Raw genomic sequence first — 22153 nt, forward strand, 5'->3', positions numbered from 1 at the left:
TTTCACCAGGAAAAAATGGGTCCAGGCATTTATTCCTCTCTCTGGAGATGGACTTGCAACAGGTGGCTTTGTGTGCAGGGATCCCAACTGTCTCGCGATTGTTGGTGGTGGACCATAGGCCTACATCCGCTACAGTGATCTGCGCACAGACATCTGCATTACTTATAAGTGATGCCGAACGGTGCAGGACATCCACGAGCCTGGCTGATGAAGCATCTGACCTCACCCGCCAGACTCCAAGGACCGCCTCTGTTCCGTGGGCACAGACTGGGGTAGAGATGGTAAATACACCGGGTGGCCCTCAGAGATACAAGTATTGGGATCTACTGACATAGATGGCAGAGGGACAGACCTGGAGATGTGCTGCAGGCTGGCACCAAAGTGTGGCACTGCGATGAGAAGCTGGCATCCTAGAGCTTCCTGTCTCCTCAACAAGTGCAGGTGCTTGGCATTCCGCAGCCAGCTGTGGGCAAAGCGCAAGGCTGGTTAATCACAGTCACATTATCATGCAGAATTCTTCATTCATGGAGTGAATGTCAGGAGCTATAGATGGTAAAACCCAACAAAAGTTAGTTTACAAATCTAATTTTGAGTTTTTCTTTAATTTAAAAAGAGATATAGCTGCTGAGAATTAGCATTATATGGTGGAGTGACGTCAGCAGAATGTCACAGAATAGGAATGGATGAAGGAAAAATAGTGCAGGGAATATCTACGACATAAAGGATTTTCAGGATGGACATAAATGAGCGTATAATGAATGAATGAATGAATCTGGATATCATGCACACAGTCAGCGATTACAGTAAAAACCTAGCATGGATGCCGCCCTCCAGGACCTACGTCGGTCTGGATCGGGATGTGCGCTTGTTTGACCTCCATCCTGGAGCATGTCAGGACAGCGGTCTGACCTTGGAGGGGGTTTAAACCCAGAAGTGTCACTTACCAGGTGAAGGCCTTCCGGACGAGGTAGAGCCGGAAGAAGGGGATGTCCTGAAGCAGTTTCCACTGAATGGCCTCTCGGTGCCAGGCCCCCAGCGTCATCGTGTCGGCCCCCTCCTCTGGGTGGGTGTGTAAAACTCCAAAGGGGGAGAAGACGTAGTGCTCGGGGTTCACTTGGCTCTTCGGCACTACCACCAAGTCATAGGGCCTGCAAAAAAAAAACCAGAAGGTGTAGAGAAGCCAGTCGTAACCCTTAATATCTGCACCCTCGCCAGCAGTCAAAAACTCCTCTAACCCACAGAAACAATACTTTAATGGGAAGCACTCCCAGGCACAATAAAGGAGCAAAGCAAAGCACCATCCGGGTACCCAGGATATAGAACATCTCCTGTACACAGACTACGGGACATCTCTTGTACACGGACTGCAGGGTATCTCCTGTGCACAGGGTACAGGGCATCTCTTGTTCACAGGGTACAGGGCATCTCGTGTTCACAGGCTGCAGGGCATCTCATGTACACAGGCCGCAGGGCATCTCTTGTACACAGGAGTACAGTGCCATCTCCTGTACACACACTGCAGGGAGTCTCCTGTACAAAGGGTACAGGGCATCTCCTCTACACCCAGTACAGGGCTTCTCCTGTGCACAGGATACAGGGCACTTCCTGCACACAGTCTGCATGGCACCTCCTGTACACAGACTGCATGGCACCTCCTGTACACAGGGTACAGGTAATCTCCTGTACACAGACTGCAGGTCATCTCCTATGCATAGGGTACAGTGCATCTACACCACATAAGTAGGTATTAAAATACTGTCATATGTGACAGACACACCACTAACCTGCGTGACCCTAAAATTACCTGTACATTTCAGATACACTTACAGTCATTAATGTGTAAATAAAAACGTGCCGATGCCCAAAGCTCTCCTCTGAAACACGCGGCTGCTCCATTTAAACGTGTGAGCTTGGAATACGGAGGCGGCGTAATCCTGAAGCCATCTCGGGCCTCTTTAATCCAATTACAGCCACTTCCTGCCCCTTCAGCTCACTCTTGCAGTGTTCTCCCTTTGTAACACATTTCCGTCTTTCTCTTCCTCTGTCTTTGCCATTAGGGTCTTTTGTTCACAGTAAACGCCTGATGTCAAAAAAGTGTGGTGCCCCCCCCAACTGCAACCACCGGCTCAAATTAAGCACTGAACCAGACTGTTCCATTTAGTCACTTATCACAGCTAAGTCTGAATAAAATGCATCCTGCAAAGCTCAAGATACAAATGGATGCATCGCCTATTCCAAAACGTCTCCGAACACACCGATTATAGAAAGACAAATTCACAGAATCGGCCTGTTTGTGAACGCAAAAAGGTTTTTTCACATGTATAAATTTATCCATCTTAAATTTAAACAACCTAAATAACCTATTATCGAATCGCAAATTGGGTTTCCGATTCGGTATTAGGTAGGGGGGTGTTTAGCATGTCTGTTCCTAATACCGAATCACAGTGGTATGTATGAATGTTTTCCTACCAAAATGCGGTCGTAAAACATTTGCATTTTCCACTATCTTCAAGTAGGTGGGAACTCATTAGCAAATGGGAAGAGATCCCCAAGGGACCCCTTCACCTTTGTCAATGTTTGTAGAAACATTTTTGAGAGCAGGCAGTGGTCCCGTGGACTGCTGCCTATCCTTAAAAAATGAAAAGAAAACTTTTATTTATTTTTTTAATGCATCCCTTTTTCCCTAAGGAAAACGGGCAACATTTTTTTAAAAAAATTGCTTTATTTAAAGCAATCACAGACATGGAGGTCTTCTGACCCCAACAGGTCACCATCCTTATGGTTTTAGCGATCCCCAATGAGTCACAAACTGAGACCTACCTGACTTACCTCACTGATATTCATGGTAGTTCTATTTGCGACCCAGTGGGAATTACAAAATGTGTCAAAGACACATTTGTACATTGGTGTTTGCGGGCACCAAGTCGCTATTACAAAAGGTCACTACGTGGTAATCGCAAACGATTACCTTTGTACACGTGGCCTAAGTTTCTCTACTTCTGAGGATGTCTGTCCCTCTGGTGGGTTTAGTGAAGGACTGAGAGATACTGGGTGATGCCTTGAGCTCTGCGGGTGAGCCAGGCAGCCTCTCGCCGCTAGAACAAGTGATGAGTTCTGGCCCCAGCCATCAGTGCAGCGGCTGAGTGTAATGTGAATCTTGCGGTTTCGAGGCACTATGTATCTTTGCTTCTGAGGATGTTTGCTGAAGGGCGGACAGATGCTGGGTGATGTCTGGGCTTCTGAGGGTGAGCCAGGCGGCTCCTCGCCTCTAGAACAAGCCATCTGAGATCCGTCCGCAGGGCAGTAAAGGGTGAGTTCTGGCTCCAGCCATCAGTGTAGTGGAGCTTTCACGGGAGCAGACGTGTTGACCCAAGGGTAGGTCGCTCCCCCTGCCGCTGCAGCTCCTCCAGGTTCCTGAGTTCCTGAGACCCACCTCACAGTAAGTACCCCCCACCTCCCAGCCCCTCGTTCTGCCCCGCGCTACTCACCCTCTCTCCTGCTCCTGCTTCTTTTCCTCTTTTCTTCTTCTCTGTTCTTCCTCCTCTCTCCTCGTCTGTATTCTTCTTCTGTACTTCTCTTCTCCCCGTCTTCTCTCCTCTTCTCTTCTTCCTCATCTTCTGCGGTGGTCTTCTGCACTCTGTCTCTTCGTTTTTTGTATCTTCCTCTGTGTTCTTCTGTGTTCTTCTGTGTTCCTCTGTCTTCTTCTGTGTTCCTCTGTCTTCTTCTGTGTTCTTCTGTCTTCCTCAGTGTTCTTCTGTCTTCCTCGGTGTTCTTCTGTCTTCCTCGGTGTTCTTCTGTCTTCCTCGGTGTTCTTCTGTCTTCCTCGGTGTTCTTCTGTCTTCCTCGGTGTTCTCCTTTCTTCCTCGGTGTTCTCCTTTCTTCCTCGGTGTTCTCCTTTCTTCCTCGGTGTTCTCCTTTCTTCCTCGGTGTTCTCCTTTCTTCCTCTGTGTTCTTCTGTATTCTTCTCTGTTCTTCTGTCTTCCTCGGTGTTCTTCTGTCTTCCTCGGTGTTCTTCTGTCTTCCTCGGTGTTCTTCTGTATTCCTCTCTGTTCTTCTGTGTTCTTCTGTGTTTCTTCTGTTCTTCCGGTCTTCAGTCCTTCCGGTCTTCAGTCCTTCCGGTCTTCTTTTCTTCTGTTCTTCTTTTCTTCTGTTCTTCTTGTCTTCTTGTCTTCTGCCTTTGGCTCTTCTGCCTCCTCCGTCCTCTTCTCCCCGCGCCTGCCCTCCTGCTCCTGCCTCATCCCCCTCCCCCACTCGCATCCCCCATCTATCTCCCCTATCTAACCCGTTCACTTTCTACCTCCCTCACTCCTCCTATCTACCTATCTCTCCATCTCTCTATCCCACTATCCAACTCCCTCACTCTCCACCTCCTCCTATCTTCCTATCTCTCTATCTTTTTCCCTATCTATCGATTTCTCTATCTACCTTTTCTCTCTACCTATTTCTCTATCTCTCCCCCCCTCCCGCCACCCCCTCTATTACCTATCTTCCTATCCCCTCACTCTACCTCTCACCCTCACCCACCTCTACAACCCCCCCTCCCCTATCTTCACAACCCTACACCTATCTTTCTCCCTAATCTCCTAAACCTCCTAACACTCTCCCCCCCCTCCACCCTTAAACCCCCCTCTCCCAGCTCTTCTCACTCTACCTGTCCCCCCCTCCCTCGCGCTTTCCCGCCGCGACCTCCTGCACGCCCCGCCCCCCAGCTCCCATTCGCCCCCAGCTGACCCCTCCTACCTCATATGGCGCCCGCTGCGCGACAGTGATAGTGGCCCTTGACCCAAGGGTAGGTCGCTCCCCCTGCCGCTGCAGCTCCTCCAGGTTCCTGAGACCCACCTCACAGTAAGTACCCCCCACCTCCCAGCCCCTCGTTCTGCCCCGCGCTACTCACCCTCTCTCCTGCTCCTGCTTCTTTTCCTCTTTCCTTCTTCTCTGTTCTTCCTCCTCTCTCCTCGTCTGTATTCTTCTTCTGTACTTCTCTTCTCCCCGTCTTCTCTCCTCTTCTCTTCTTCCTCATCTTCTGCTGTGGTCTTCTGCACTCTGTCTCTTCGTTTTTTGTATCTTCCTCCGTCTTCTTCTGTGTTCCTCTGTCTTCTTCTGTGTTCCTCTGTCTTCTTCTGTCTTCCTCTGTCTTCTTCTGTCTTCCTCTGTCTTCTTCTGTCTTCCTCGGTGTTCTTCTGTCTTCCTCGGTGTTCTCCTTTCTTCCTCGGTGTTCTCCTTTCTTCCTCGGTGTTCTTCTGTCTTCCTCTGTGTTCTTCTGTATTCTTCTCTGTTCTTCTGTCTTCCTCGGTGTTCTTCTGTATTCCTCTCTGTTCTTCTGTATTCTTCTGTGTTTCTTCTGTTCTTCCGGTCTTCAGTCCTTCCGGTCTTCAGTCCTTCCGGTCTTCTGTTCTTCTTTTCTTCTGTTCTTCTTTTCTTCTTTTCTTCTGTTCTTCTTGTCTTCTTGTCTTCTGCCTTCGGCTCTTCTGCCTCCTCCGTCCTCTTCTCCCCGCGCCTGCCCTCCTGCTCCTGCCTCATCCCCCTCCCCCACTCGCATCCCCCATCTATCTCCCCTATCTAACCTGTTCACTTTCTACCTCCCTCACTCCTCCTATCTACCTATCTCTCCATCTCTCTATCCCACTATCCAACTCCCTCACTCTCCACCTCCTCCTATCTTCCTATCTCTCTATCTTTTTCCCTATCTATCGATTTCTCTATCTACCTTTTCTCTCTACCTATTTCTCTATCTCTCCCCCCCTCCCGCCACCCCCTCTATTACCTATCTTCCTATCCCCTCACTCTACCTCTCACCCTCACCCACCTCTACAACCCCCCCTCCCCTATCTTCACAACCCTACACCTATCTTTCTCCCTAATCTCCTAAACCTCCTAACACTCTCCCCCCTCCACCCTTAAACCCCCCTCCCCCAGCTCTTCTCACTCTACCTGTCCCCCCCTCCCTCGCGCTTTCCCGCCGCGACCTCCTGCACGCCCCCGCCCCCATTCGCCCCCAGCTGACCCCTCCCCCCCTCCTCCTACCTCATATGGCGGCCGCTGCGCGTCTGCGCAGCGGGTGCGCCAGAGGCAAGACCTGGATGAACGCCTCCTCTGCTCCAGACATTGCCACCGCCATCCCCGAAGGCTACAAGATCTCCAGGAAAGACCGCACCAACCAAGTAGGAGGAGGTATCGCCATCGTCTTCAAAGACTCCATCAGCGTCACCACCTCCACTGAAGACTCCCCTCTCGCCGCTGAACACCTGCATTTTCAGATTTGCACCGACCCGAGGACCACCCTCAGAGGATCCCTCGTCTACCGTCCTCACGGACCTCGCGCCCCTTTCAGCGACGCCATCGCCGACTTCATCTCCCCGCACGCCCTCGCCTCACCGGACTACATCCTCCTAGGCGACCTCAACTTCCATCTGGAACAAAACAACGACCCCAACACCAACATCCTGCTCGACAACCTCGCCAACCTCGGCCTCAAACAACTGGTGAACACTGCCACCCACATCGCCGGACACACACTCGACCCTATCTTCTCCGCCAGCAAACACGTCTTCTTCAGCCACGCCTCCGCCCTACATTGGACCGACCACAGCTGCGTCCACTTCACATTCCGACGCGAGACCCGCCACCTCCGCACTCAACCCATCCCTCGCCGACAGTGGAACAAGATCCCTGAAGAGCAACTCTTCTCCGCACTCACCGCCAACCAACCCACCCTCACTACCGACCCCAACGACGCAGCCCTCAACCTCACAAACTGGATCTCCAACTGCGCAGACAACCTTGCTCCCCTCAAACGCTCGCAGCGACAGAACAACACCAAGAAACCCCTCTGGTTCTCTGACACCCTCAAAGAATCAAAGAAAACTTGTCGCGCACTTGAGAAAGCCTGGCGCAAGGACCGCACCGCTGACCACATGACCGCCCTCAAGAACGCTACCCGCGAACACCACCACCTGATCCGCGCTGCCAAAAGGAATTTTTTCACCGACAGACTGGACAAAAACAGCCACAACAGCAGAGAACTCTTCAGCATCATCAAGGAGTTCTCCAATCCCAGCGCCAACGCCAACGCCGTCACGCCCTCACAGGATCTATGCGAATCCATCGCCACTTTCTTCCATCGCAAGATCAGCGACCTCCACGACAGCTTCGGACACCAGACCCAACCAAACACCACAGAACCCACATCCCCGACCATCACCCTCAACAACTGGACCCACATCAGCACGGAAGAAACCAAATCCATCATGAACTCTATCCACTCCGGCGCCCCTTCGGACCCCTGCCCGCACTTCATCTTTAACAAAGCCGACGACATCATCGCCCCGCACCTCCAGACCATCATCAACTCTTCTTTTTCTTCTGCTACCTTCCCCGAATGCTGGAAACACGCCGAAGTCAACGCCCTACTAAAGAAACCTACGGCTGACCCGAGCGACCTGAAAAACTTCCGCCCCATCTCCCTTCTGCCTTTCCCAGCCAAAGTAATAGAGAAGACCGTCAACAAACAGCTGACCACCTTCCTGGAAGACAACAACCTGCTCGACCCCTCACAGACCGGATTCCGAACCAACCACAGCACTGAAACCGCCCTCATCTCAGTCACAGACGACATCAGAACCCTGATGGACAACGGTGAAACAGTCGCCCTCATTCTTCTCGACCTCTCGGCTGCCTTTGACACCGTCTGTCACCGCACCCTAATCACCCGCCTCTGCTCCACCGGGATCCAAGACCAGGCCCTGGACTGGATCGCCTCCTTCCTCGCAAACCGCTCCCAAAGAGTCTACCTCCCTCCGTTTCGCTCAGAACCCACTGAGATCATGTGCGGCGTACCTCAAGGCTCATCACTCAGCCCGACACTCTTCAATGTCTACATGAGCCCCCTCGCCAACATCGTACGCAAGCACGACATCATCATCACCTCCTACGCCGACGACACCCAACTTATACTCTCCCTCACCAAGGACCCCGCCAGCGCCAAGACCAACCTACAAGAGGGTATGAAGGACGTCGCAGATTGGATGAGGCTCAGCCGCCTAAAGCTGAACTCTGAAAAAACTGAAGTCCTCATCCTCGGCAACACCCCGTCCGCCTGGGACGACTCCTGGTGGCCCACGGCCCTCGGCACCGCACCGACCCCCGCAGACCACGCCCGCAACCTCGGCTTCATATTGGATCCTCTTCTCACCATGACCAAGCAAGTCAACGCCGTGTCCTCCGCCTGCTTCCTCACCCTCCGCAAGATCTTCCGCTGGATCCCCGCCGACACCAGAAAAACCGTGACCCATGCCCTCGTCACGAGCCGCCTGGACTACGGCAACACCCTCTACGCCGGGACCACAGCCAAACTCCAAAATCGCCGACAACGCATTCAAAACGCCTCGGCCCGCCTCATCCTCGACGTACCCCGCAGCAGCCACATCTCCGCACACCTGAGACACCTGCATTGGCTCCCAGTCAGCAAAAGGATCACCTTCCGACTTCTCACCCACGCACACAAAGCCCTCCACGACAAGGGACCGGAATACCTCAACAGACGCCTCAACTTCTACGTCCCCACCCGCCCCCTCCGCTCCTCTGGCCTCGCACTCGCCGCCGTCCCTCGCATCAGACGCTCCACGGCGGGTGGGAGATCTTTCTCCTTCCTGGCGGCCAAGACCTGGAACTCCCTCCCCATCAGCCTCAGGACCACCCAGGACCACTCCGCTTTCCGGAGACTCCTAAAGACCTGGCTGTTCGAGCAGCGATAACCACCCCCTTTGTCTCTAGCGCCTTGAGACCCGCACGGGTGAGTAGCACGCTTTATAAATGCTAATGATTTGATTTGATTTGATGGGGGCTCTGTTAAGAAGGGCTATTCTGGTCTATCTCAGATTAATTAATGGCTTGTATTAAACCACACAAGTCAGGCTATTTTTAATTAAAGATTCGAGTTTGAGGCCAGCTGTGAGCCCTGCCTGAGCTCAGCCTCCGTTCAGCAGGTGTTTTCCTCGTGAGGTCGTAGTCTGCACAGACTAGAGTGCACAACTGAAGAGTGACATGTTATTAATGTTCCTATGGCGTGGAGTTCTGCAGACCGCTATACCAGGCAGCGGGGCCTGGGCTGGCACCTGGGTAAGCAGCCTGGCACATTCACTAGGGGGTCAAGAGAGCCTGGCAGTGAAACAAACAACGGCGGACAGGGCAGAACAGAGACATCTCACCCCTGTGATTTATCCCTCATTCAGACCGTCAGTGCACACCAGAGCGGAGTCTGGGCACCCGGTTACTCACAGGCCCCGGCCCCACGGAGGACTTCAGTCTTTGTGGATTCAGAGAAGAGCCCTGCGGTGGACAGTCGGGGTCACCGGCCCTTTCTCCGTCACAGGGGATGTTTCAGGTTAATGTGCTCTAGTGAGATGGAAACGGCGCTATATATGTGCCAATTACATGTTTTTTAAAACCAAAAACCGGAACATTTCGAAAAACAGAAGAATGGCTACAATTTTGCATCAACCAAGTGCACAGAATGAGGGAGCTCATCAGCACAGAATTACAGAAGATGTACTAAGAAAATAAATATAATGCTATTTTTCAATGCAGCGTCATGTCTTTTAATTCAATTCCTTTCTTTCAACAGCTGTTAAGTATCCCGGCTTTGGAAAAGATAAAAACGCACCTCCCTCTGTTTGCAGTCGACCCTCTCTAAAAACCCGGACATAAGATAAATGTCCCGAAATCTGCCGGGACAGCGGGTGAAAACCAGGGAGAGTCCCTTAGGTGAAAACCAGGGAGAGCCCCTTGGGTAATCCGGAGCACTAGTGATAAAGGCAATAAAAGGTGATTACGGTGCGCTTTTCCAAGCAGCCGCTGGATGGCAGGAGTGCTACACAAGTACTTCTTTATTGTTGTCTCCACAGTTTGAAAAGAGCCGTCTGTCTCTGGTGAACGTGATGCCAAACCAGACTCAGGCAGGATGAAACCCCGGAACATCCCCACGAGATCTGGATTCACCCTGGTGGGTTTGCCAGAGCAATGATGGATCATAAACCTTCTGGATTTCATTTTACCTGGGGGTCTCTGGGGGTCAGATTAGAGAGGGTCTTTTGGCGGCCTCGCGCTCTCCTTCTTTATCTCTCTCATTGTCGCTCTCTCTCCCCCTTTCTCTCTCTTCCTCTCTCTCTTTTCCTTCCCCCCTCTCTCCCTCTCATTATTTCTCTTTCTCTTGCCCTCTATCTCCCTGCTCTCTCCCCCTTTCTCTCTCTTCCTCTCTCTCTCCTTTCTCGCGCTTTCTCTCTCTTACTGTTGTGTGCGCTCTCTCTCTCCCCTCCTCTCTCCCTCTCCTTGAGTGTCTCTCTCTTTCTCTGGCTCTATTTCTGTGTGTGTGCCTCTCTCTGAATCCCTCTCTTTCCTCTCTGACTGTGTCCCTTCTCTGTCTCTCTCTCTCTCTCTCTCTTATTTTCCCTGTCCCCTTCTCTCCCCCACCTCTCCCTTCCTCTGTCTCCCACTCTTCCTCACCCCCGTCTCTCTCGCGCCCCCTCTTTCTCCCTCTCTCTCTCTCTCTCCCCTAGGACACACAGGTTGGCTCTATATAAAGGGACAGCTAGGCTGAGCCACAATTACAATCCGTGTGATCAGTGAGGCCTGATCCCCCCTCTGCTGTCAGTCCTTCAGTGATACAACAGACATCCATTCATTCATTCGTTGCGGCACGTGGATGAGTTAAGGGTGACATCCCATGGATGTTGCAGTCAATGAGACACACCGAGGAGAGCGCAGACACTAGAGCTGAAGATGAATATATTTTAATACAACAGGGCTCCAGCTGATCCTCGTGAAACACGACGCTCGTGAGCCCTTCACCAGCGAGTGATACCGTGCAACGTCTGATTCTTTTCAACGCTTTTATCGTTTTCAAGTTACAAACAGTACGAGGTCCTACAAAGACGACATACAATAGAGGGCCAATGGGCCCCCCGCATTAAACGATAAAGACAGAAAATGTCAGCCCCAGAAAGTGTAAATATACCAAGCGTTGGTTGCTAGCCCTGGGTGATGTCGTCCTTACATGGGGCCAGTGCTGCCACGGTGAGGTCAGGGGCGCGGCAGCTGTAACACCAGCGCTTAATTTTACCCGGTGCCAACACAATTGCCAACACTGGCACTTCACATCTGCCACATGGTGGCGCTGTTTTTGTAATTGAAAGATGAGGAGAAAACAGCTGCTTACCAATTCAATATACAACTAATGCCTGACACCAAAGCCCTTCGTATAGCTCTGGGGACCTTGAACAGCATTTGTCAGACCTGTAGCAGTGTGATGGTGAGGGGCTGTGTGGGTGCAGCCACCGGCAGCGCTGACAGGGTCACTACGTGGCGGAAACTGTGGGGCCTCCTGGCGAGACCCTGGCACCATTTAAAAAAAAAAAACAAATTAAGCCCCGGGGAGAGCACCACTGACGAGATGGGGTCTTATGAAGCAAAACTACATTAAGCTGTAGGAGAAATTTCAGAACCATTTTAGGTAATATTAACAGAAAGGCATAAATTGCAAACTAAATATATTGTATTTACAAGTATAGATCTCCACGCGCACAATGGCAGCAGCAAGTATGACACAGCCACCTCCTTTCCTTAGTGACTTGGATGAACCAAATCTTCCATGGAAGGAATGGATAAAATTGTTTGACTCTTATTTAATTGCTATAGGAGGGGAAAGATTCACAGCATTGAGAAGACAACATATTTTACTTCATAATTTAGGTATCCAAGGACGGAAGGTATATGAGAGCCTCACAGATGTGGATGTGGAGGAGGACAATGGTGGGGAAGTGTTAGACGATTATGAAAAAACAATAAGAAAGTTAGAAAAACACTTTGGACATAAAGTTAATGTAGTGTTAGAAATACACAAGTGTTTTTGTAGAACCCAAGAGAAAAATGAAAAGGTTGCTAGTTATATTGCATGCCTTAGAGGATTAGCCAACACATGTGAATTTGGTATCTTAGAAGACTCATTAATAAGAGATCAGTTAGTAAGATGCACCAACAACCTTAAGATACAGGAGAAATTACTAGTTCACAACCCAGCACTTAAAGAAGCAATCAATATAGCCAAGGGCATAGAACACACAGTCGAGTGCATGAAATTAATTAAACAAACTCCAAACATAGAAGAAGTTAAGGAGGTCAATATATGTTCTAAGCTAGAAGACAAGGAATTGGAATCAGAAAAGGGGAGTAGAATACATGAAATAGCAGTAAAAAGGAATACCACTAACAATATAGATATGGGGAAAAATAAATGTTATAGGTGCGGTAACAGTAGACACCTTGCTAACAGCCCTATGTGTCCGGCTAAAAATTGTATATGTAGGATGTTGTAGATATAACAATATTACGCCGTAGTTTGTAGTTGTAATATTTATTCCAGTGTTAAAGATCAGCGCCTCCCTCTTGCCGGCTCCTCGTAACTGCCGCCGCACCTCGGACAGGTCTCCGTGTTAACACGGCATCGGAACCGTCAAGAGCTCGCACTTCTCAAGAGCTTGCGCGCTTGAATGTACGAACACATTACAACATATCTTCTTCTTTTCATTGTTTAAGCAGAATTAATAAAATATAAAATATTGAACTGTATGAATTAACAACATAAACTGTAACTCACTGAAACACAGATACTACCCTAACCATTCTTGAGAGTAAAAATAGATTACATTTTTACTTTACATAATCAGCCAAATACGCTGGTGCTTTCTTAACTCTATGTGATCTCTCCCTCATAACTTCATTCCTGTATACACTAAACTCTTGTTGTCTCACCCCACCATCTTCCATAAAACCAGCAAGCATATCACCTGTACAACTAGAATGCTGTGCAACAGGTTTCATTACCAGTTCTTCAAACATACATCCACTGCATCCATCACTGATCTTATCTTCTGCAATCATATTTTTTGTATAATTACACTTTGCCACTCTCCTGAGATTCCATCGCTCACCATTGCTCAATATCACATACCAAGGATGAACTTCCTTGACTTGAAATGGCCCTTTGAATTTATTCAACCCTCTAACAATTCTCCCAGACTTAACTTTCACCCAATCACCCGGCCAAATTTTGTTCTTTTCTTTACCACCATCTGCAGAATCTCCACATTTATTCTCACCCTCAAATGTTCCTATATTATTGCTAGCAAGTTCTCTCAACCAAAACGGAGTCAATTTAGAATTCGGTCTTCTACCCCTCATCATGAAAAACAGGGAACATCCGGTAACACCATTAACAGTGGTGCGATATGCCCACACAACATCCGCAACCATACCTTCAACATCCATGCCACTAGCCAGTGCTTGTTGTATGGCCCCCTTAACCATCCTGTTGGCTCTTTCCACCATTCCATTTCCTTGCGGATTATAAAGTGCTGTCCTTGAATGTTTAACACCCATCAATAATAAAAACTCTTTCATTTCATAAGAGGTGAGTTGTGTACCATTATCCGTCACCAAACATACCGGGCATCCTTCTTCCCTAAATATTTCAGACAAAACTCTCACTGTGGATGCTGTGGTTATCTCTGACATAAATTTCACTATTATCCATTTCGAATGAACATCCATCAAAACAAATGCAAACCTAGACATGTGTTTAACTCCACTTAAAGGACCAATGAAGTCCCCAATTACAGTATGCCATGCTTGACCAGGATCCTCAATGTGACCCATCAAAGATTGTTTGCCCACTTTCATACTCTTTTCACTGCGTACACACACATCACATCTCTCCACCCAGTGTACAATGTCGTCATCCATCCCTGGCCACCAGAAATTTTCTCTGAGCCTCCTCTTCATCAACGTTTGCCCTAAATGACCCTCATGTGCAATATTACAAAATTTTCTCCTCACCCCTACAGGAGGAACATATTTTTCACCACGAACAACAATATATTCACCCACACATGAGAGTTCATCTAATATCTTACCATACGTCCATACATTTTTTGGCAGTGTACTCTCTCTACGTCTACCACTCACTATCATTCTGATCACTTCCCTCATTTCCTCATCACCTGCCATGGCTTGACACCATTCCTCTTTACTCAATGCTCCCGATGACCATTGAACTACATCCCCGACACTTGCAACTAGATCCTCACAATCTTGAATACTACTATACTCTTCATCCATCAATTCCCAGTCTTGTGATAGACGTGAAAGACAGTCAGCTTGTACATTTCTCCATCCTGGTATATACTCTACAGTATAGTTGTACTCTTGAGACCTCGCAGCAAGTCTTATCAGTCTAGAAGAACCTTTTTCAGCTCCACCTGGGGTCAACACCTTCACCAGAGGTTTGTGATCAGTTCGCAACTTGAATCGTTTTCCCCAAATATACATCCTGAAATGTTCCATGCTCCATGTCGCAGCTAATGCCTCCTTCTCTATTACCGAGTAGTTGCGCTCTGTCGGTGTCAAGGAACGTGATGCAAAGGCAATTGTTCTTTCCTTTAAACCATGTTTTTGTGATAAGATAGCACCAATACCAGTGGCACTAGCATCTACTGTAATTATCGATTCTTTTCCCGCATCAAAAGGCACTAGAATGTCAGCTTCACAAATTTCCTTCTTGATTTATTCAAAACACCGTTCTTGTGTTGCGCCCCAATCAAAAACCACACCTTTTCTCAATAATTTTTTAAGTTCCTCCGTCTTCGATGCAAAATTCTCCACGAACTTGGAGTAGTACTCCACTAAACCCAAAAACGACTTCAATTGGTCTTTATTCACAGGACATGGTGCCAATTTGATGGCTCTCAATAGATCTCTCTTTGGCTTCACCCCATCTTGCGACAATTTGTTACCCAGATATTCCACTTCCTTAGCTAAGAATATACACTTCTCTTTTCTCAGCGTTAAACCTGATTTAATTTTTTTATCTAGAACCAGCCTCAGAGTCAAATTGTGATTTTCCACTGTGTCTCCAAAAATTAGTATATCATCCTGAAAATATATAACATTCGGAATTTCTTTGAGTAAGTCATTCATCACTCTCTGAAAGACACTTGCACCTGAACACAAACCAAAAGGCATTCTGGTAAACTGAAACGTGCCCTCCATTGCGATAAATGTTGTCAAGATTTTTGACTCAGGATGTAACCTTACTTGATGATACGCATGCTTTAAGTCCAGTTTTGAAAACAACCTTCCTCCTTTCAGCATCAAAACCAGCTCATTGATGTTAGGCAGAGGAAAACTGTCCATTACCACATTCTGATTCAAGCTTCTCAAATCAACACAAAAACAAAGTTTTCCATCAGACTTCTTCGTTATCACAACTGGAGATACCCAATTTGATGCCTCGACAGGCTCAATGACTCCACAACATAGCATTTCTCTTATCAAGTCTTTGACCTGTCCTCTAGCTAATATCTGTATTCTCCTAACTTTATGTCGTACAGGAATTGCACCGTTTTTGAGGTTAATTTTGTGACAATACCCTTTTAGTTGCCCCATTTCCTCTCGAAAAACACCTTCCGCCTCTCTGAGAATATCTTGTAACGTTACTTCTTCTACAACTAATATTTGTGTTTTAGCTCGAGGATTGATGATGATATGAAGATCATATTGATGGATCCATCCCAGGATTGGTGGACCCGATTCGGCTACATACACTTTTCCTTTAGTGCTTCTTCCTCCAAATTTGATATCAGCCATCATATAACCAATGAGATCTATCTTCTCGCCTTGATATCCCCCAGGACTTATATCTCTAGGCAATAATCTTGCTTGTGGCCATTCAGAAGTGAACAAACTTCTTGGAATAATGGTATATAAGGATCCGGAATCCACCATCAATTCAACTGGTTTTCCTCGAATCATAAATTGTGCCTTGGGTCTTTGTTTTTTCCATCCTTCATCCCCAACAGCCAATATTCTGTCTGAACTTATATTTGTCTCACACAAGCTATCATCCACCTCTTCTTGCAAGAGTGTTGCCACGTTCTTATTTCTCCTTAAACCCTGACACATTCTTGCAAAGTGACCCCTGAGCCCACATTTCCTACACTCCTTCCCTATAGCAAAACAAAACTTTGCTTCCGACGTGTGATTGAAACTTCCACATTTGTTACATCTTTTATTCTCTGCTTCTCTTATAGGTTTACTGTTGCCAATCCTGACTTTGCTTGAAAAACTGTCCTGTTGCTTGCTTATAACTGCTACCTCATCCTTTGTCTCCCGTTTCTCCATTGCTCTCATACAATATTCAGATTATTCCACGACTTTGGCCAAATCAACTGCATTCCTTGCTGCCCATAACCTCTCTTGTATTTTCCTGCTTCTGGATTGAACAATCAATTGATCACGAATCATTTCATCTTCCATCTGACCAAATTGACACTTGACCGCTAACTCTCTCAACCTAGAAATAAAATCATCTATAGATTCTCCATCTCTTTGAGGTTGGGTATAAAATTTGTGTCGTCTCATCACAACATTTTCAGCTTTAGCAAATCTTAAATCTATTTTTTTCCTGGCATCTGCATACACATCCACATCTACTTCATCACCCTGAACTTGTAAGTCTGGAAGGTATTTATAAATGTGTTGGCCTTCTTTTCCTAAGGCATTTAATAAAATTGCTTTCTTCCTACTAGGGCGGAATCTTTGTCCATCCAAAGCTTCTAAGTAATTGTCAAAAATGTCCAGCCATTCCTCCCATTCTATTGCTGGCCGCCCTGGTATTGACAAGAATGGAGGAGGTGCTGTGATTGTCGGCATATCCATAATATTTAGTTCATTGTACAGTTTGTACCTTTAATCGCATTAAAATGACTAAATAGGTGAAATAAAAATGTTCAAGGCATTCAAGTTTCCTCCTTATGTACTTTCTTCTAATATCTCACTGGATTTTTTTTTTTTTTTGTCATTCTATCCTTTCACTAGAGAAGTACCTCGCTAGGTACTTTCCTCTAATACCAGTTCTTGTCTTTGAAAAGATCGAGGCAGACGATATCACTTCAGCAACTAATACAAGTAAGGAACACAGCCTGCGTTACCTTTACAGTGAGCGCAACGCCGTCGATGAGCTACCACACGCGTAGTTCAAAATTGCTGATGCCTTGCCACTGGCTTCCAGAACTGGCAACTCGTCGCCAAAATGTTGTAGATATAACAATATCACGCCGTAGTTTGTAGCTGTAATATTTATTCCAGTGTCAAAGATCAGCGCCTCCCTCTTGCCGGCTCCTCGTAACTGCCGCCGCACCTCGGACCGGTCTCCGTGGCATCGGAACCGTCAAGAGCTCGCGCGCTTGAATGTACAAACACATTACAACACATTCGTATAGCTCTGGGGACCTTGAACAGCATAATTTGTCAGACCTGTAGCAGTGTGATGGTGAGGGGCAGTGTGGGTGCAGCCACTGGCAGGACTGACAGGGTCACTACGTGGCAGAACCTGTGGGGCCTCCTGGCGAGACCCTGGCACCATTTTTTTAACAAATTAAGCCCCGGGGAGAGCACCGCTGACGAGACAGGGTCTTATGAAGCGTGGTGGCCTGTCAGGCACCTCTAGAAAGCGATCGGAGCAGCTGTAAAGGGCCCTATAAGGGCCACCACTAACGTGTCATTTCCATCCAAGCTGGGAGTGTGAGTCCGAAGGGAGGGGGCTGCAGTGCTCCTGAGACCCCCACCCCAGCCCCACTACCAAGAATCACACTGCGGACACTTTCACACCTTAGTAAGGGCTGCCTGACCCCAATAGTAAGTTTGTCGTCATGCATCTGATTGCAGAAACTGAACTTAACTGCAATGTTTAAATGAGCGTACACATAATAAAAATTTGCCATCTTAATAGAATAATTGTGAAAAAAATTGGAGGGGGGGGCCGATGTTTTTCCCACCCTGGGTGTAGAGGGGGCGTTCAAAAGTTTGAAGACCACTGGGCCATATGGATATGTAAAATGGGCTGTGGGCTTAGGAGAGGGTAGATATGGGGGGGGGTGTTCTGGTGTTTGCAAGTCAGGGAGCGGCTGCAGGGAGCTCGGGCGGTTGGGGGTGGGGGGGGTCCGTGCGGCCCAGTAGGTCGGTCAGGGCTTTAAGTAGGCTGAAAGTGTAAGGGGGTTTCGGGGGGTCTCTCAAACGGTCGTAGCTGATGTAATTAGGAGTGTGGCTCAAAAACACTGAACTCAAAAATCAGAGTTTTGCCACCACTGGTACGTCGCTGCTGCTTTCTCCCGCTGCCTCCAGATATTTAATACAAGTATCATTACACCTGCAGCAGGCCCGGGCTATCAGCTTTGTCAATGGTTGTTGGTTCCCTAAGATACATAAGCAACAACAGTGTCTTCGTTGTATGAAATGATAAAAAGCTTCAGGTCTGAAATGATGAGACCGTCTCTGGAGTTGCATCAGGGGCAGGGAGGGTGGCGCTCTGCTGAGGTGACTGTTTTTTATATCCCCCCGCGGGTGAGGGCAACAACGGGGAGCCCGCTGAGCACCCACAGGACCCGGCGCACTTAAAGCCCTGGGGTCGGTCACATGAGAACGCAACAAGAGCCAGTCGTGTGCTCATGGGTGAGGATGTAAGGCTCTGCTTCCTCCAGCGCAGGGCTCTGGTGTCCACCTAGGGCCTGAGCCCCCCCCTCCGCAGGGGGGGGCAGAGGAAGTGTCCACTTCCTGGTGATGGTCCACTGGGCAAGGACGAGGCGAGGTCCAGGAGGTGCGGAGCTGCTCTGAGGCTTGAAGACGCCCAGGGCGCCCCTACAAAGTACATGGAGGCAACCCCCCCCGCCCCCCCCCCGGGACTCATTCAGGCATCTCAGGCCAGGGTACTGTGCCGAGGGGGCCCATACAAACTACATAGAGCCCCCCCCCTCGGGACTCAGGAGATCTCAGGCCAGGGTACTGTGCCGAGGGGGCCCATACAAACTACATAGAGGCGCCCCCCCCTCGGGACTCAGGAGATCTCAGGCCAGGGTACTGTGCCGAGGGGGCCCCTACAAACTACATAGAGGCGGCGCCCCCTCGGGACTCAGGAGATCTCAGGCCAGGGTACTGTGCCGAGGGGGCCCCTACAAACTACATAGAGCCCCCCCCCCTCGCGACTCAGGAGATCTCAGGCCCGTGTACTGTGCCAAGGAGGTGTATACAAACTACATAGAGGCACCCCCCCTCCGGACTCAGCCAGGCATCTCAGGCCAGGGTACTGTGCAGAGGGGGCCCACACAAACTACATAGAGGCACCCCCCCTCCGGACTCAGCCAGGCATCTCAGGCCAGGGTACTGTGCAGAGGGGGCCCATACAAACTACATAGAGGTGCCCCTCGGGACTCAGGAAATCTCAGGCCAGGGTACTGTGCCGAGGGGGCCCCTACAAACTACATAGAGCCCCCCCCCCCCCTCGCGACTCAGGAGATCTCAGGCCCGTGTACTGTGCCAAGGAGGTGTATACAAACTACATAGAGGTGCCCCCCCCCGGGACTCAGCCAGGCATCTCAGGCCAGGGTACTGTGCCGAGGGGGCCCATACAAACTACATAGAGCCCCCCCCCTCGCGACTCAGGAGATCTCAGGCCCGTGTACTGTGCCGAGGAGGTGTATACAAACTACATAGAGGTGCCCCCCCCCCCCGGGACTCAGCCAGGCATCTCAGGCCAGGGTACTGTGCCGAGGGAGCCCATACAAACTACATAGAGGCGCCCCCCCCTCGGGACTCAGGAGATCTCAGGCCAGGGTACTGTGCCGAGGGGGCCCCTACAAACTACATAGAGGCGGCGCCCCCTCGGGACTCAGGAGCTCTCAGGCCCGTGTACTGTGCCAAGGAGGTGTATATAAACTACATAGAGGTGCCCCCCCCCCGGGACTCAGCCAGGCATCTCAGGCCAGGGTACTGTGCAGAGGGGGCCCACACAAACTACATAGAGGCACCCCCCCTCCGGACTCAGCCAGGCATCTCAGGCCAGGGTACTGTGCAGAGGGGGCCCATACAAACTACATAGAGGCGCCCCTCGGGACTCAGGAGTTCTCAGGCCAGGGTACTGTGCAGAGGGGGCCCACACAAACTACATAGAGGCACCCCCCCTCCGGACTCAGCCAGGCATCTCAGGCCAGGGTACTGTGCAGAGGGGGCCCATACAAACTACATAGAGGCGCCCCTCGGGACTCAGGAAATCTCAGGCCAGGGTACTGTGCCGAGGGGGCCCCTACAAACTACATAGAGCCCCCCCCCCCCCTCGCGACTCAGGAGATCTCAGGCCCGTGTACTGTGCCAAGGAGGTGTATACAAACTACATAGAGGTGCCCCCCCCCCGGGACTCAGCCAGGCATCTCAGGCCAGGGTACTGTGCAGAGGGGGCCCACACAAACTACATAGAGGCGCCCCCCCTCGCGACTCAGGAGATCTCAGGCCCGTGTACTGTGTCGAGGAGGTGTATACAAATTACATAGAGGCGGCACCCCCCCCCCCCCCGGGACTCAGCCAGGCATCTCAGGCCAGGGTACTGTGCCAAGGGAGCCCATACAAACTACATAGAGGCGCCCCCCCCTCGGGACTCAGGAGATCTCAGGCCAGGGTACTGTGCCGAGGGGGCCCCTACAAACTACATAGAGGCGGCGCCCCCTCGGGACTCAGGAGCTCTCAGGCCCGTGTACTGTGTCGAGGAGGTGTATACAAATTACATAGAGGCGCCCCGCCCCTCCCCCCCTCGGGACTCAGCCAGGCATCTCAGGCCACGGTACTGTGCAGAGGGGTTTTCCACACAAGCTACATAGAGGCGCCCCCCCCTCGGGACTCAGGAGATCTCAGGCCCGTGTACTGTGTCGAGGAGGTGTATACAAATTACATAGAGGCGGCACCCCCCCCCCCCCCGGGACTCAGCCAGGCATCTCAGGCCAGGGTACTGTGCAGAGGGGTTTTCCACACAAACTACATAGAGGCGCCCCCCCCTCGGGACTCAGGAGATCTCAGGCCCGTGTACTGTGTCGAGGAGGTGTATACAAATTACATAGAGGCGGCACCCCCCCCCCCCGGGACTCAGCCAGGCATCTCAGGCCAGGGTACTGTGCAGAGGGGTTTTCCACACAAACTACATAGAGGCGCCCCCCCTCCGGACTCAGGAGATCTCAGGCCAGGGTACTGTGCAGAGGGGGCCCACACAAACTACATAGAGGCGCCCCCCCCTCGGGACTCAGGAGATCTCAGGCCAGGGTACTGTGCAGAGGGGGCCCACACAAACTACATAGAGCCCCCCCCCCCTCGCGACTCAGGAGATCTCAGGCCCGTGTACTGTGCCAAGGAGGTGTATACAAACTACATAGAGGTGCCCCCCCCCGGGACTCAGCCAGGCATCTCAGGCCAGGGTACTGTGCAGAGGGGGCCCACACAAACTACATAGAGGCGCCCCCCCCTCGGGACTCAGGAGATCTCAGGCCAGGGTACTGTGCCGAGGGGGCCCCCTACAAACTACATAGAGGCGGCGCCCCCTCGGGACTCAGGAGCTCTCAGGCCCGTGTACTGTGCCAAGGAGGTGTATATAAACTACATAGAGGTCCCCCCCCCCCCCCCCCGGGACTCAGCCAGGCATCTCAGGCCAGGGTACTGTGCAGAGGGGGCCCACACAAACTACATAGAGGCACCCCCCCTCCGGACTCAGCCAGGCATCTCAGGCCAGGGTACTGTGCAGAGGGGGCCCATACAAACTACATAGAGGCGCCCCTCGGGACTCAGGAGTTCTCAGGCCAGGGTACTGTGCAGAGGGGGCCCACACAAACTACATAGAGGCACCCCCCCTCCGGACTCAGCCAGGCATCTCAGGCCAGGGTACTGTGCAGAGGGGGCCCATACAAACTACATAGAGGCGCCCCTCGGGACTCAGGAAATCTCAGGCCAGGGTACTGTGCCGAGGGGGCCCCTACAAACTACATAGAGCCCCCCCCCCCCCTCGCGACTCAGGAGATCTCAGGCCCGTGTACTGTGCCAAGGAGGTGTATACAAACTACATAGAGGTGCCCCCCCCCGGGACTCAGCCAGGCATCTCAGGCCAGGGTACTGTGCAGAGGGGGCCCACACAAACTACATAGAGGCGCCCCCCCTCGCGACTCAGGAGATCTCAGGCCCGTGTACTGTGTCGAGGAGGTGTATACAAATTACATAGAGGCGGCACCCCCCCCCC

The 22153-nt window shown here is 50.5% G+C and overlaps 1 protein-coding gene across 1 annotated transcript in view; it reads right to left on the reverse strand.

The window, feature by feature from the left end:
* DNHD1 (dynein heavy chain domain 1) overlaps positions 1 to 22153 on the reverse strand; it is a 337397-nt gene that overhangs the window by 255594 nt on the left and 59650 nt on the right. The window contains exons 5-6 of the mRNA XM_069203282.1: positions 945 to 1148; positions 353 to 463 (exon numbers count right to left, since the gene is read on the reverse strand). Coding sequence (XP_069059383.1) covers positions 353 to 463; positions 945 to 1148 — 315 coding nt within the window. The remainder of the gene's footprint in view (positions 1 to 352; positions 464 to 944; positions 1149 to 22153) is intronic.

This window comes from Pleurodeles waltl, chromosome 8 (assembly GCF_031143425.1).
Source record: "Pleurodeles waltl isolate 20211129_DDA chromosome 8, aPleWal1.hap1.20221129, whole genome shotgun sequence".
Lineage (NCBI taxonomy): Eukaryota > Metazoa > Chordata > Amphibia > Caudata > Salamandridae > Pleurodeles > Pleurodeles waltl.